The sequence below is a fragment of the Heliconius melpomene genome, chromosome 17, assembly GCF_056956725.1.
Source record: "Heliconius melpomene rosina isolate 202511_hmr_F chromosome 17, ASM5695672v1, whole genome shotgun sequence".
Classification (NCBI taxonomy): Eukaryota; Metazoa; Arthropoda; class Insecta; order Lepidoptera; family Nymphalidae; genus Heliconius; species Heliconius melpomene.
The window spans coordinates 11,826,011-11,841,830 of record NC_140405.1 but is presented as its reverse complement, the minus strand read 5'-3'; the positions used below and the strand labels follow the sequence as shown (position 1 = coordinate 11,841,830).

The 15,820-nt window shown below is 33.5% G+C and overlaps 2 protein-coding genes across 9 annotated transcripts in view; one reads left to right on the top strand and one right to left on the bottom strand.

Annotated features, from left to right (window-relative positions):
* The first annotated feature begins 643 nt into the window (after positions 1-643).
* On the top strand, positions 644-4,348 carry LOC146530293 (uncharacterized). Its single transcript, XM_085200803.1, has 5 exons — positions 644-950; positions 1,726-1,839; positions 2,271-2,411; positions 2,844-2,961; positions 3,328-4,348. The coding sequence occupies exons 1-5, from the start codon at positions 780-782 to the stop codon at positions 3,762-3,764; spliced, it is 981 nt and encodes a 326-aa protein (XP_085056929.1). The 5' UTR covers positions 644-779; the 3' UTR covers positions 3,765-4,348.
* kst (spectrin beta chain, non-erythrocytic 5 kst) overlaps positions 4,003-15,820 on the bottom strand; it is a 77,109-nt gene continuing 65,291 nt past the window's right edge. For 2 of the 8 annotated variants that reach the window (XM_085200798.1, XM_085200792.1), the window contains exons 69-84: positions 15,472-15,633; positions 15,013-15,161; positions 14,398-14,584; positions 13,869-14,004; positions 13,162-13,362; positions 12,504-12,614; positions 12,205-12,310; positions 11,455-11,621; positions 11,022-11,245; positions 10,089-10,237; positions 9,564-9,639; positions 9,004-9,092; positions 8,184-8,558; positions 6,803-6,841; positions 5,705-5,795; positions 4,003-5,009 (exon numbers count right to left, since the gene is read on the bottom strand). In XM_085200798.1, the coding sequence (XP_085056924.1) occupies positions 4,898-5,009; positions 5,705-5,795; positions 6,803-6,841; positions 8,184-8,558; positions 9,004-9,092; positions 9,564-9,639; positions 10,089-10,237; positions 11,022-11,245; positions 11,455-11,621; positions 12,205-12,310; positions 12,504-12,614; positions 13,162-13,362; positions 13,869-14,004; positions 14,398-14,584; positions 15,013-15,161; positions 15,472-15,633 (2,374 nt within the window). In that variant the 3' untranslated portion in view covers positions 4,003-4,897. The remainder of the gene's footprint in view (positions 5,010-5,704; positions 5,796-6,802; positions 6,842-8,183; positions 8,559-9,003; positions 9,093-9,563; positions 9,640-10,088; positions 10,238-11,021; positions 11,246-11,454; positions 11,622-12,204; positions 12,311-12,503; positions 12,615-13,161; positions 13,363-13,868; positions 14,005-14,397; positions 14,585-15,012; positions 15,162-15,471; positions 15,634-15,820) is intronic. The other 6 variants (XM_085200795.1, XM_085200794.1, XM_085200796.1 and 3 more) reach the window with 6 other exon arrangements.

Sequence of the window (15,820 nt, the reverse complement as noted above, 5' to 3'; positions counted from 1 at the left end):
ATTTAAAGTTGATTTACGTTTATCCCAAATAAAACTTGGTTTTGACCAAAAACCTATCGAATTATATCTAATAGCACAGTAGCTTCACTAGATATATTATTTCTCTATAATATACCAGTTTTTATCTTCGGCCTGACCCCGTGGACAAATGGAAATAGCTACTTGTTGTGTATGATACATGTCACATTCTAAATGTGGGAGGCAACTCTGACCGCAGGTACAGTGAGTATTATCTAAAGCAAAACCATTCAAGTCATAATAGCCCGTACGTCCTAAAATAATAGATATAATGTAGATTCCAGAGTGTTAGTATTTGGTCGTGATAGTTCGATTACAAAAGGAAGGAAATGAAATTGAGTTAATTATTATCGTTCCCCGAGCGGATATCGAAGACACAACTGTCGTGTTTACAGTCAGACGTCCACTGCGCCATGATGGCCTCAACATATTATTTTTTTTTTCAGTTCTGACCACTAGTTCCTAGTGAGATTAGCGCGTCGAACCTCACAGAATTTTTCAACATTATAATATTAGTATAAATATACATATTATCATAAGACAGAACAATTAAAGGATATTTAGTAATAAACCTTCAGAACGGGACGTCGGTTTCCTGCGCACGCGCATCTGCATGTTTTCTCTTTTATACGCACTATATTTGTAACAAATGTATACTCAAGACCTATTGTTATATAACTTGTATATGAAAAAATAAATTATATTTTTAAATCAAAAATTTAATATTTACGTTTTGGAAGAAGTCAGGTTTTTTAAGGATAATGGTTATTATATTGTTATTATGTGTCGTGTTTATAACGGAAGTGACGTCATGGACGGTAGATCTCACTGAAATTCAGAAATTTGAGGACAATGAAGAGACAAGACAAGAGAATGAAGTGTTTTATAACTATGCGGAGAGTTTTGGCTATCAAACGTTTAAGGAGAAGAAGGTAAAGAAAGAGTGAATAGAGTTTGTTTGTTAACGTAGAAATCAATAGTTCCATTCTCAGTTAGTCTTAATAACAACTATGAATCACAGTTTATGTGATATTTTAAATAGTTATGCTTGTATAAAATAATTAATTAAAAAAAACGTTCTTTCTAAGTCTCAGTGGGGATGAATTGTCTTAACATAAGGTTCCCAGGTTCGCTTTCCCTACCCTGCTATGTATGGGATACGCGAGAAGCTAAAAAATATATGATTGACTACACGCCAGGACCGATCTGTACCTATATAGAAGACTTTCTTTTATCTAATATTCAATATACACAATTGACCCTTTTTTTACAGTTGACTGAAACTGGCTGGTAGTCGAGCAGAACATAGTGTCAAAACACTATTCTTCGTTTTTAAGACATTAAGCTAAATAATTTTGCTAAAGATAAAATAAAAAGGCTTAGAATGCACAGACACAGCGTAGTACTGATCGTTGTGGAAGCATATAGGTACACAGTAGGTACACTGTTTCTACTGTTCTGCATATATAAATCTCTTATATTGAGTGATAGATACACAACAGACACAGACAACAACAACAGACAAAACGACTGGTCTTAGAAAGTTGAGGTTCGATATGTAGGTTGGGAATTGCAGGAGAGCACTGAGAGGGGATTTCCTATAATTCCTATGGAAACGAGAAAAAACGAGATTTTATATTTGACGTCCGGCCACGCAAAAAAAGTTGCGGATGACGATTAGTTATAGGTAGATCACAATTTTCGTAGGTGAACATCACAAGGGTCCTGAGCAACGGCAGCTCCTACCTCGAGGGTCTGAGCAGAGCGCTGATGGACTACCGCGATACTTTGGCCAACTGCATCAAGGAAAATGGAAATGAGGTTAGTTGTTTAAATCTCTTCTTCTTTTTAAATTTATGGAAATACAATTAACTAATTCCACTATAGCGCAGCGACACATCTGACTGTAAACGCGACGTTTATAGGTTCGATTTCCACTCGGGGGAATGAATTACTTTTATTTCTTCGATTTCGCTCTCGCCCTGGCTTTGCCTTATTAACACAAGACCAAGCGTGGCATTGAGGCTCGAAAATTGGTAGGAAAATAGAGAATGGAATGTATTATCATGTGTTATCGTTTTTGTCTATCCTGTTATGCGGGAAGGAGAGTGAAGGTAAGAAACATTTAAGTATATAGGAACTTAAAAATAATATACGATATGTATACATAATATCACTAATGTTATTCAATCGTTACTTAATATAACACAAAATTTTCATAAAATATTATATCTCAAAAAATTATATTACAGTCAGAAAAACAATCTTCAACTTCAGAAGAATCAGAACCATGTGAAACTGCAACAAAAAATAGAGAATACGTACAGAAACTCTCCGACCTTGCGCTTATTACTACCAATAAGTTGAGAGACAAGGCGTACAACAGCAATAAGGTAAGCTCTAACTAATGTTATTAAGCTGAATGGTTTGTTTCGATGAACGCGATAATCTCAGGAACTATTCCTTGGAATTCAAAATTTTCTTTTGCGATGGATAATTAGGAAAGCTGTATAACATCACGTTAACCGTTTCTATGTAACCCACTGTATCTGACGTCATAGTCACTTCTCTTCCTTAGAATGTTCCATGTGTCGTATATAACTCTTAGTTATTTCAGCGACGGTTGTGACCGACCCATTCGAGTGAATAAAATATTTAATATTTTCATTTCCTCATTCTGTTAACATGGTTAAGGGCGGCGTTGAGTTCCGCCACTCCCAAGTGATACCTTTAATAATTTGGCGGAAAGTGGAAACGGAAGTGTCTTAACAATAGGTTCTCTTTTCCTACTCAGCTATGTAAGTATAAGATATGTAATGTTTTAGACGGAAAGCAACGGAGATGAGAACGAGATGCTGTTGCAACTCGCGTGGTTTCTGGACCGCCTCGCGCAGGTCACCGGCTTCGAACCCAATCCCAAGCAATATGTCCAAACGGATATAGGTAATAAGATCTTTTATTTTATTGTATGCAGAGAAAATTTAGTGGAACAGTACTTTACGCACAGTTACGTATGATCACATGTGCAGGTGTGGATTTATAATCTTTGATGTGTAATGTCCACTTGACTGACTCTGTCTATTAGTAAATTTAGTATAACAATCCGTAGCGGAATTTGAAAAACGTAGGCGTACATCGCGTAGCAACGACTTTGTATGTATTTTTTTTAGCTTCACGGTGTATATCGAACCCACACCCTGTCGCGATTAAAGTCGCAAGCTTGTGCCCCTGTGCCTCAACTGGCTTCGTGTCATAAGCATACATATGTATGTAAATAATAAAAAATATATTATTTTAAATTATTTTTAGAAACTACAACAAAAATAGAAGAACAAACAACAGAACGAGACGAAGCACCTTTAGAACTGTTAGAACAAGTTGAGAGTAACGGTCCGCTTTCAAAAATTCCGCAAAAACTTTTGACAGCTGTTAAATTCGTTCATAAACGATCTATTAAACGTCCGTTGGAAGATATGTTAAAATATTATATAAAATATAAAATATGGAATGGCGATAATATTATATATTCAGATAAGAAAGAAATTAATCACTTTGATATAGAAAATCATTTGAAAGTTAAATCTATGCGCAAAAGGGAAATTAAAAAGAAAATGCTTGTTAGTAAAGTTGCTGCCACAGGTAATAAAAGAAAAGTAATAAAGAAAATAAAGATTGTGAATAGTGGCAAAAATTTAAAATTTAAAAAGAAAGTAAAAGTTTTTAAACGGCAGATGAAAAGTCACTAATATTTTTGAATATCATTAAATCATAGCAGCAATTTTCTAATACTTTAAATCTTCTCTGAACGTCCATTTGTACCATGCCCATGCACTTACTAAGAGAGAGGCCACACAGTAAGGGCCAGTCTGAATGTAACTCGGTGGTTATGGGTTCAAGCCCCAATCGGGGAAACAAATTAGTTTTGTGCCCCGTTGTCAGAAAACGTCAAATAGGTTGAATTTTGTGAGAAAAAAAACAACCAAAGATTATGCAAAATATATATTTAATACAAATTAAGTTTAACAGTAACATAAGAATGGATTTTTCATTACAATTTCACACTTTTCTCTGTTCTACTTTAAATTTAAACGGCTATTTTAATTGACAGATAATATAGTATATATTTTTAAATTAAAATAATGGAATTAATATTTTTAACTTTTAATCTGTCTTAGTAATTGTAGAAATTTTTTTTATGCTAAATAGGATTTAATATATGTCCACAGATAAAAATAACTCCGATTTTGACACAGAAACAAAATAACGTGGAATAAACTGTGTAAAATCAACGAAAATATTTATATTATTCTTGGAGTGGTCTGTTGTACTCGTGTATTGAAAAAAACAACGTTCAATGTCAAAATCGGTATGTTTTTTTTCAATTCAAACTTTTTTTATCTAACACTTCTATTATGCTTAACAGATTAAAATGATCTTAAAATTAAATGTTATTGTCAATTTCCAATACTTTTTTATTTATGGCAGATTTTGGAATGTTCTTTACTATTAAGGAATGTTTTTTCAGAAACATTATCTCCATTTTGGTCCCAAATATTATGCCGATTTGTGACTTATACGATGACTAAGAAAAAAAACAAAGAAATAACTAAAACTACTTTAAAACACTAAATTCAAAGCAATAGTAATAATTAATTATTATATAAATAATTAGAAATTGCAAAGGCACTTCATAATTAAGACCAATTTTGGTCGAGTATCTACATAAAAGGCACGAATAGACAAGAATGCGTATTAACTTTTCTATAATAAAAATAACTCATAAGAAAAACAGTTGGCAACATAGATTGTTCGATCGAGGTAAACGTGTGTTGCCAGTAATAAAATTAGACATGATTTTTAATATAATTTGGGGTGACTTCTACATGTGGCTTTGTGGTCTCTTCTTTCTGCTGAAAAGTCCTCCGAAAACTCCCTTTTTGTCTTTCTTCTCCTTCGTTCCTCCCACTGATAGCTCTGATTCCCCTGACGATCTGTGTACAGATAATAAAATAAATATACTTCATATTTTCCAACATTTTTATGATGATTTTTAGGAATTTTAAGAATAATAAGCAACGGAAACCGTTCAAGAGGGTTTAAATTCCCAAACGTTAAAAACTTTATACGTTTTCTAAAAAAGTATAAATATATTTAAACTGTCCTGTTTAATAGATTAGACAGTTATTAAGAAAACGTATAAAAATTTGGCCGTAGAGGGATTTTTCTTTCCTAAGTGTGGAACACTTAAACAATATTGAGAATAATATGTTTTTTAAAAATATTTTACAATAAAAGTCTTAGGCTTAGCAGTAGTGAGTTCTAAGTGTTGCCTTTACATCAGTCTTTTTCTTCTTTAAGTATAGACAAATAAATAAAATAATTATAAATCATTTTATTCTTTGGTTACTTGATTTTTATCCCTTTGTTTTATATGATTTCCAACTATGGACAACGAGATATAAATTTACAAATTGGTCAAATAAAAAAAGTCTGACATAGAGATCTCGGATATAAAGATTGCAAATCGTTATATTTATATTTGACGTTTTTTGTATATACAAGATAAGACGGTAGACATTAATAAATATCTATCATTTATAGTAAGTAATTTCATATAATTAAAAATATTAAAACTGGCTGGAAGGACCAACTAAGGATTAAAAAATATAATAATTTATCCACTTACCTCGAGGCCGGTCTCTGATCTAAAGCAGGCGATCCACCACTGCCTGCTACGGAGGCGGGACGAGTGCTGCTACCGCTGCTGCCTCCATACGCTGTGGAGAATCAAGCTCGTTACAACTTTAGAATATGTGTATGAAACCTACACCCATTGATGAGATTGTATTTTGTTTAGACCTTTTTAGCTTCATGTATAGCATGAACCTCACGCATATAGCAGTGTAAGCGGAGGGAATGTAGTTTTAAGACATTCCGTTTACCGCGCATCGTTAAAGTTTTAAGAAATTAATCGCGTTAAAGTAAATTTGGTGTTTTATTATAGTTTTTTTTTCTTTAACAAAATACATTCTCTATTTATCACGAGCAAACGCAAAAAGCTTACAAATTTCGGAAACTAATACACTATAGTTCCATAAACAGTGCCCTAGAAAAAGAAATAGCATTTTTATTGAACAAATGTCTTTAAATTTCAGGGTAGAACGAATAGTTTCTGTAAGGCAGTTGTTTTTATTGATATATATAATAAAGCTACCTTCAAACCAAGTATTTTAAACCAAAAAAACTAATTATGAAATAGCTCTAATCCATATAGTAAAGCTAAGCTACAGCAAAAATAGATTTACTGATGCCCGTGCTAGCAACATATACAAAAATACATAAAAGATATTCCGAGAAAATGGAGTTCCTATATGATAAATAACACATAAAAAGCTCGTAGTAATGAATACAGCCATATTATTCAAATAAAACGTTTTTTTTAAACAATATCTGTTTTGTTTTTAGTTTGATAATATGACTTAAATTAAAGCGAAGCTGACAGCACACACTACAACATTACTGATAAAACACACCCAAAACCCCAAAACAAATAATATTAAGAAATTAAATATATCTACAATATCATAAGCTGAAAAAAACATATTAAAAATACAGAAGATTGTCAAAAATAAACAAATTTCCATCAATTTCAAAGTAAATGATAAAATATCAAAAATTAAACCCATATCATAACAGTCTTAGACAATAATATCTAAAATAAAAAAAAAACAAATTTGTTTATTTCTTTTATACGCATTACATTTTTTTATTATAAAATACATGCCTTGAACTTTATGTAGAACATAGAGTAGATGACTTGTTCCTTGACAGTGTTAAAAACAGATTAAAAAAATATTATATAATAGTTCATTTATATGTATACAGATTAAAAATTAGATATAGATTGAAATGTACGTTTTTTAAAATTAATTACACAATAAAAGAAAAAGAAATTATATACATTGATTTTTATAATTAGAAAAAGATGGAACAATTTTTTTGCTGTTTCCCGAACTTAGGACAGAGGGGATTTCATTTTCATTTCATTTTCCACTAACACGAGACATTGCGTTTTGAATTTCGGAACTCAACGTTGCACTTTGTCTTCAGAACAGGGAAATGAAAATAAATTATTCCTACAAGAGGGCATCGAACTCACTGCCATCGCGTTCACAGACAAAGGTTAAGCTTCTGCGACACGTTGGCCACATATTTTGTATGATTTTACACAATAGATAAAAAAAATACAGATAAATTGAGTTAATTTATAAAAAAAGGATGTACCTATTACGTTTTTCGGAGAATATAATAATTACAGTCACGATCTGTGCATTATTTATAATTATATAACTATATTTTTTATACTCTACGAATATATTAAAATATCAGCAAATTTTAATTTAACGAAAATTCTATAAAAATGCACAGATAACTAATATGTTGAGATAATACATATACGTGACAGTATATATAATAATGTGAGAAACATATAAATAGAAAAAAAGATAGTCGGTGCTAAGCTAAAGCTGTGTTATTTTCAGCTAAAGTAATTAAACCAAACCCACAAACTACAGTAATATATAAATGTATATCTAAAAACTATTTATTGAGGCCTGAATAATTTTGAAACAAACTTTCTTATTTTTTTCAATAACTCTCGATACCTATTATTAGTTTATAGATATTTTATTAGTTACGCCGAGGTAACTTAGTGTTATACACTCATTACCAGAATGGAATAATTATTTTCCCCGAGTGGGAATCGAACCAAAAACTGTCGCTTTTACAGTCTACTACGAAACCTCATTAAAAACAACTAAGGCTGCGTAAAAACCTAACTGCGTAAAAACTTTAAAATGTCTAGTTTAAAAATTATTCAACCATAGCCTCATCATATATTTAAATTGACGGTGTCAGAGTAAAGTAGTGTAATTCAAATTATTGTTATTCAAATTTAATTAATATATTTTTTTTTATACACATGTTCAAATAAATTCTAAAATATTTTGTTCAAACCATTAATCATTTTTATCTCGTATCACGCTGACACTCACAATTATTCCAATAATAATCAAAATATAAACCGAATAATACAAAACCTTTAACTACAAAAGAAAGTAAAATAAAAAAAGAGACAAGAACTTTATCTACTTAAAAAGACTAACCGAGCTCGCTGGCCGAATAGAAGTGGCTGGTCTCTGCCTGCCAGTTATTATTCTTACTGTCATTCCCCCCGGGAACTGACCCAGACCATCCCCCGGAACTCCTTGGATCCACCTTCTCATGGTAACTCTTCGACATTCTCTGTTGATAGCTATTAACTAGCGATGTCACCGACTTCTCACTTCTTTCGGAGGAACTTCGATCATTATTATTAGTTCGATCGTTACGTTCGTGAATGTTCGAGTTCCTCTCTGGAATGTTCGAGTTCCTATCGGCAAAGTTCGAATTTCTTTCTGGAATGTTCGGTCCTCGTTCTGGGAGAGCAGGAGGACGGTCTGGGGGGCCTGAGAGGGGGAGTGGGGGAACCCCGTCAGCTGCTTAGGATTTAAATTTAGGTTAGGCAAATGTTTTTATCTGTCAAAAAATTGCTTTAGACAAAAAACAAGAACGTCACAATATTTCTGGAATGACAATACAAGAAGCGGCATAATTGAATAAAAGTCATTTACAAAATCACCATAAATGTTAAATTTTACTTTTACCTTTCCTAGTATAATACTAAGTCAATAAAAAAATCATGAAAACCCAGATGCATAATATGTGAAAATATTTCTACATCATCTATAAATATTAGCTCATCCTCAGTCATTTGAATTCAGATAATATTTTTGATTCAATCTGCGTGTTTCTTCCTTAATCAATAGTGTCAGTCATGTCAGCCAAAAGGAAATTTAGATATTTTTTTAATCTATGCTCCTGATTAAAACGTTTGTCAGTCTCAGTTAAGCCGGGCATGTCAGTCAAAACTAATTTAAGACTTACCGTCTTTCTGTGACCGTATGAAGTCAGCATTGATGTCTCTTCCGTTGGAGAATCGCGATCGTCCCCATGTGTGCGCCTGCTCTGACCTTCTGGTGGAAAGTGGGGAAATAGTAAAGTTAGATAAAAAATAGGTCATTCAATAAAAATAGTCCAAAGAAAAGTCACACTAGACATTGAATTTTAGAAAGTTTTTTAAAGAAATATTCTGATTACCAAGGGACAAAACAAAACAAACAACAGTCGTAAAAAGAGGAACTATTTCTATTCTTTCACAGCCTTCACCCTCACCTTTTAAATAAATATTACTACATGAATGTATAGTATTTTTTTACACATCGCACACGCTTCACTTCCCGCAAGGATACGCAGATGGAAGCTGAGAATTTAGTGTTAGACAATCCCGTTTCCACTAAGACATTTCTGTTCCCACTTTATTCCGAATTCTGAACCATTGCGTGTTGAGTGTCAGAATTCTGTGCCGCACTTCGCCTAGTTAACAGAGCGAGGAAATGGAAGTATTAAATGTTAAATGAAAATTTAAGAAAATTAACAAATGTCACCTGAGCACAACTTCAGCAGCGTCTTCTAATACTGGTGGTGGTTGTCGCGGAGGTAAAGATGGTAGCACTGACGATTCTATAGTGAAATAAAGTTTCAAAATCAAAATTAATTCTAGAGATATATATCTCATATGACAGGCAAGGCAGAGGTTACCCACAATTACCTAGACATAGAGTGTTGGTTAGCGGAACTTAACGCCGCGCTTTGTCCTGTTGCCATAACGATAAAAAAAAATCCACCGGGTGAGAATAAGACCTTAAAAAGTAAATTGGACCCAAAATATGTTTTTATTAATTATTATTTTGGAAGCATAAAAGCAGAATGTAATTTTTATTATATATCATACTAAGCATCGCATGTTTTTTAAATATCACATAATTTTCAAGTAAAAATAAATAAACCTTAAATATACAAATGTATTACTCTGCAACTTACTGTTAAGACTCAACGTCGCACTTTATCTATCTAATCTAATCCACAACCATCACGTTTACAGTCAAACGCTTCCTTTCTTTCACACTCACCTATATTTCTCTCGTTTTGAACAGAGGATTGTTCAATTGTATAGGAAGCTCGTTGGCTGTCACGATGCTCCTGTAGTATTTCCGCTTGGGTACGAGTCCGACGCTGAGGTTCTGGAGATGACGCTGCTGATGATGATGATGAAGCGTTTCTGGGAAGGTTGAAAAAGAAATTATTATTGGAATACTTACGCTTACGCTACATACACATACGCTAGGAGTAGAATGAAATTGGCCATTTATCCGCCAGCCAATAACTAAAATTTTACAATGTATATGCAAAATATATCATGCTGTAACAAAAATAACCATTACAATGATGGTTTCATTAAAAATCAACATACAGAATCTTTGAACGGGTCAAATGACTTGCTACAGTAATTAAAGCAATTAATTACAAGAGAAAAGTAAATCTTTAAAAACACATTCGCTGTGTTTTCTAATAAAAGTCGTAAAAGCAAATGGCGATGTTTTATTTATATTTTCAAGAAATTAACACTAAAAGTTTAAAATGGGTCATTTGATCCGTCATAGTACGATTCGTATTAAATCAGATAATAAATTTAAAAAAAAATCTTAACTGTTGAAATCAACTTCTTAACTGTTGATTCAACACAAAAAATATTGACAGCAACTGACTTTATTAGAACAATATAGTCTAATAATAAAAAACACACCCCCAAAAAAGGTTGTCAGCAACTGTGAAATGTCATAATAACAATCGAATCAATAAAAAAAACAATGACCAACAAATATCACAATTTAAAAAAAAATAATTCGACTAAACGAAACTATCTATAATTTTTTTTTTATTTATTTCTAGTTATTTTACAATACAGATTTGTGTTCTTCGTCGCCTGCCTTTTTCGCCCTGCTACCTGCAACTCCCATGGCGAATGCGGGTCTGCCAAAAATATCAACAGCAACAATACTCACTGCTGCAACCTCCTCTTGACGTCCGCGTTGGGGGAGTCCCCGGGCGCGCGGTAGGGCGTTAGCTGCAGCTGAGGGGGGAGCTGTGCGTGGAAGCCGAGCTTGGCGACCCACTCCCGCATCAGCTCCTTGGAGGACACCGCGAACAGGTATTCAGCACCGTCAGCGCAAGAGAGACGGAATACGTTAGAGCGCTTCGTGTAGTCACTGGCCGGGTCGCAGCGAGCCTGGTGATTAAAATATAATCGTTATTTCAATTGTAATGCTAATATTATTTTTTTATTTTTTTTTAATACTATTAAAAAAACAACAGGTTCACGCTGCATCCCGCATATACCAAGGTAGGCAAAGGGAACCTAGTGTGAAGATATACCGTTTCCCAAATAAGATTTTTTGCGATAAATCAGATATATCTTTAAAATTATTAAAAACTCACATTAAGTATAGCAACAGGTGGTGCAGCGGCCTTAGCATTGGCAAAATCTATTTCATCTCTGAAGAAACATAGCAGCTGTCCACAGAGCACTGCGTAGTAGGCGCGCCACGACCTCACTGTGGCGCGTTTGCCACCGCAACCAGCTTCTTGTTTACGTTCTAGGTGACCTGGTGATAAATGAAAACATGTTGGTACAGAACTTAGATTAAGTGAACGACGTCGACGCGACGCGTTGGTCGTATATTTCAATAGCCGAAGATGTTACTTTATTTCTAGTGTCATTTGGTACATACAAATATATGTTTTGTATACTTGATTAGCTGAGTAAATATACTTTTTACTCCCTTCTAGATAAATATGTATGAATGTCTTTTTTCAGAAAGATTGATTATACGAACGCTCATGTCCATTACGGCCCTTTTCAACAACTTATGCACTTGTAACAATCTGTTAAATGATACATATACAGACATACAATCGATCTAACAGATAAGATAGTTATTGAGACCGGCCGTATATATAATTCGGTGTCCAACAATATATTTTGAAAAAATTAAGTATTGTACTTCAAAGACAATTTTGATAAAAAAAGTAGGTGGAGAATTCAACTATACGATTATTTATTTTAATTATACTTGATATGATTTTTAATTTAATTATACGAGTTAGTCATACCTGTAGGTCTTACATTTAGAAAAAAAAAACATTTTCTTGACTACGATTGTGTAATCGTAAGAAACAATTAAATACCTTCTATCTCAACAGGTGGCAGGTCGTCTGGTCGTCGGTGTCTGCGGAAGCTCTGGGTTCGACGTCGGGTCGTGAACGACGGTGTACGTTTTGGTGTTTTTACGACCTACAAAAAACCATGTTTTTTATTTATAGTTCGTTGTCTTATAGTTTTTATTGTTACTTTGACTTAATATCCTTATATATAATTCTTCCAAAATGTATAACATGCTAAAAAGATTTAAAAGGAAAAAAATGTCTTTGTTTCTATATTAAGTAATATATTACTTAACATTTTTCATATCTGTGACTCAACTCACACTCATACTCTCCGCTCTCTTCACGTTGGTGTCCGATTTCGGGAGACGCTCGAACTGCGGCGCCGGGGTTATGATCTCCTCTGAGGAGGCCACGCTGTGCTGACGTTCCACCTGGAAGTAAGTTTAGAACCCTACGTAATACGTGGTGTTTTGAAGTTAGGTGAAAAGTGAAAAAACGGTATAACCTTGATTCTAGATTTTCTCTGAAATCAAACTGATATTTTTTATATTCCGATAGCTACTACATACTTTTGTTTAGTTTCAGTTAAATTGAAGTCGAATTCAACCAAAACGTTTTATTCAAAATACATTAATAAATTTCAAAGAAAACTTCGATCTAATTAGATAGATAAATTAGCAGTATTTTTTTTAGCTTGACGCGCTATCAGCATTTAATAGTAATGACTTAGTATTTTGCTCTCCATCTTATTAAAGAAGATTTATTTAAATAAAGTTAAATACGACAAATAAAAAAAAAGAACATTTTAATGCAAAAAAAGATCGTCCTGTAATTTTGAACCTTTTTATAAACGAAAGTCGGGACTTCGATTTAAGCAATCAGTTAGTTTCTGCCAATCAACATGATCACCAAGATCAAAGAAAATAATGACGAACGGAATACCTCCGTGCTAGATTTATAATCTGATTCAAGACTTACCATAGCCGGCCTTTGCTCCTGCATTTCCAGTACTCCAACTCCTCGGTTCTCCTGGAACTCAGTCTCCCGCCGCCTCTCCTCGGTGATCCTCTCCATCTCACGCCTCTTCACCTGCTGAAGACGGTCGGCCTCTTGTTTCTGCGCTTGTCTCTTGCGCTCTTCTTGCTCCTCGTTCTGTTGATCTTTGAAGGCTTTTTCAATCTAAAGGTAAGTGATAGTATAGTCATTATTTTTTGAAATTATCTTAAGTAGGTTATATAGGGTTAGAGTATTTAAAAATGTGGAAATATTTATATTTTTTTATGAAAGCAATAAATTTATGAAAGGATTGTCTCCGGTCCCCTGTCTATGGTTTTGTCCTGTCTAATTAATTTTTGATCTAGTTTTAATTTATAAAAATTAAGAAATTCATGATTAGATATTTATGAATTGTCTAATAGGTAAAAGAGCTTACTATAACACGTATTATTTATTTAAAAAAAAATACAAAAAAAATAATTTCTTCGCTCTGGTGTCGAGGCAAACCGCGGCGTTGTTTTTCGCCACTCAACACGCAATACCTCCAGAATTTGGCAGTTTGGCGCTAGGTTCCCTCTGCCTACACTGCTGTGTGCGGAATACTGCGTGAAACTGACTTTTTATTTTTTTTATTACATATAACCAAACATCAACCCCGAACTCCTAAAACCCCTGTAGTTGATACTCACTAGCGTGATCCTCTTTAGAGCTAAGAACTTGTCTCGTTGGGCGTCAATGGTCTCTTCTAAGTCTCTGTGTCGGTTGATTAGTTCTTCGGTTTGGGCGAGGGTCTCTCCATACTTGCCGTCACGGACCAGAGGTACCCTGAGGAATTAGTGAAGAGATAAGGTAGGAAACGGGGTTTTTATTGGGTCTTAGATTTGATTTATAAGTAAAATTTTAAAATGAAAAATTTTAATAATGAATAAAATAATTTTCGTAGCTTGGTAACATAAAATTCGTTCTCTACGGCTTGAAGCTGAAGCTTTTTTCTCAAATATGGGTCATGTTACAAAAAAACAGCCTTGTCCAAAAAAAATACTTTCTAAGAGTTCTCACATAAAAACTAGCTTGTACTTGCGATTATGTTATCTATACATTACACATTACTATAATTAACATTATGATGATATAATATAGCCTACAGCCTTCCTTGATAGACACGAGATGTATTAATAGTTCATAAGATTAACGCTATCAAACAAACAAACTTCCTACCTGGCAGCAATCCACTGGTCCAGGGCATCAGCATCCCTCAGGAACAGTAGAGCGTCCAAATGCTGTTCATATATCCTGGCGCGGGCCGTCCACGCCGCGTCCAGGGCGTTCCTTCTTGACCGGAGAGAGGAGACACGGGTCGCCACTTCGGTAGACATGAAGTGGCCTTCGCTGACTAGCTTTTCTCCTAGGGGGAGGATTTAACGGTGATCTTTTTAAAATTGGTTTGTTTAAAAAAAAAAGTTAGAAGTTTGTTTTTTATTATTTGGTAGCACTGGAATGTAAATGATAAATTGCTTATGTAAAGATTAGCAAGCTTGGTCAACCAAAAAAAAATATTAATATATTTAATTGAATAAAATGATTTTTTGAAGATTACAAAAATATTCATTAAAATTAAATAGGTACAATATGCTTTGATCATATAAATATTGAAAATATGTTAACATGTTGTATAAATTTGAGTTTTTAGGTAAAATTCAAAAATAAGAAAAATGTAATTAACTTTAATAAATTATTGTTGGTTTAATCATCTAATATAAGATCCATATAGTACCGTCAATATAAAAAAATGAAAAGAGTTAATTTACAACTATTTTCAGTGCAATTACTAACCGTCAGCGTAAAAAGTGCGGAACGCATCATCCTTTGCGTCGACTTCGGCCGCAATATCTCTATGTCGTGCTAATAAGCGTTCAGCTCCCGCCACATCGGCGCTTAACTCTGCTGAGGTTACGCGAGCTAGCGTTTCATTTGTCCATGCCCTGAAAATTAAAGATTCTGTATGAAATTGTCCTAAAATTAAGGAAAATTCGAGATTATTCATGTAGGATATAAATAAGTAACAACATTTTCGACTCAATCATGGTTATAATTGAAAAGATTAATTATAATAGATTCCACTGCCATTTCAAAATGTGCATCTAGCTTTCTCTGTTTTAGTCAGATAATTTGAGTGTTAGCATTGGTTCCCCTCTGTCAATCTCTCAAAATTTGCAAATAACAATAAATCTGCACATTTATTAACAATTTTGAAAAGATACATATGTATATACCATTTTTTATAATACTCACATAAGTTCCTGATAAGTATCAAAGTAAGCCTGCAAATGATCGGCCAACTCCAGCTGGTGTTCAGAATGGGCTGCGCGCTCTTCTAATGCGGCTAGTGCTTCCGCTACCTCTTCCAATTTGGCTAAGACATGCTCCCGCGCGTCTGGGAAGGCTTCGCCTAGCCTGTCATAGCATATTTAATAGTTCTATAGTTATTTATACTCCTAATATACTACATATCGATTTACATTTAACACATTCTTAGATTATACTAGCATAATTATGTAAAACGTATTGTAGGAAAACACATCAACGTTAATTTCTTGTGTTTTGAGTAATTTTATGAATATTTATAGTCTAGCAACATTTA

Bases quoted from the DNA above. Each gene is read 5' to 3' on its own strand.
- LOC146530293 (XM_085200803.1), top strand. From the start codon at position 780: ATGGTTATTATATTGTTATTATGTGTCGTGTTTATAACGGAAGTGACG. The intron at 2,412-2,843 runs GTAAGCTCTAAC...GTAATGTTTTAG, and splicing joins AGGCGTACAACAGCAATAAG to ACGGAAAGCAACGGAGATGA. The intron at 2,962-3,327 runs GTAATAAGATCT...AATTATTTTTAG, and splicing joins ATATGTCCAAACGGATATAG to AAACTACAACAAAAATAGAA.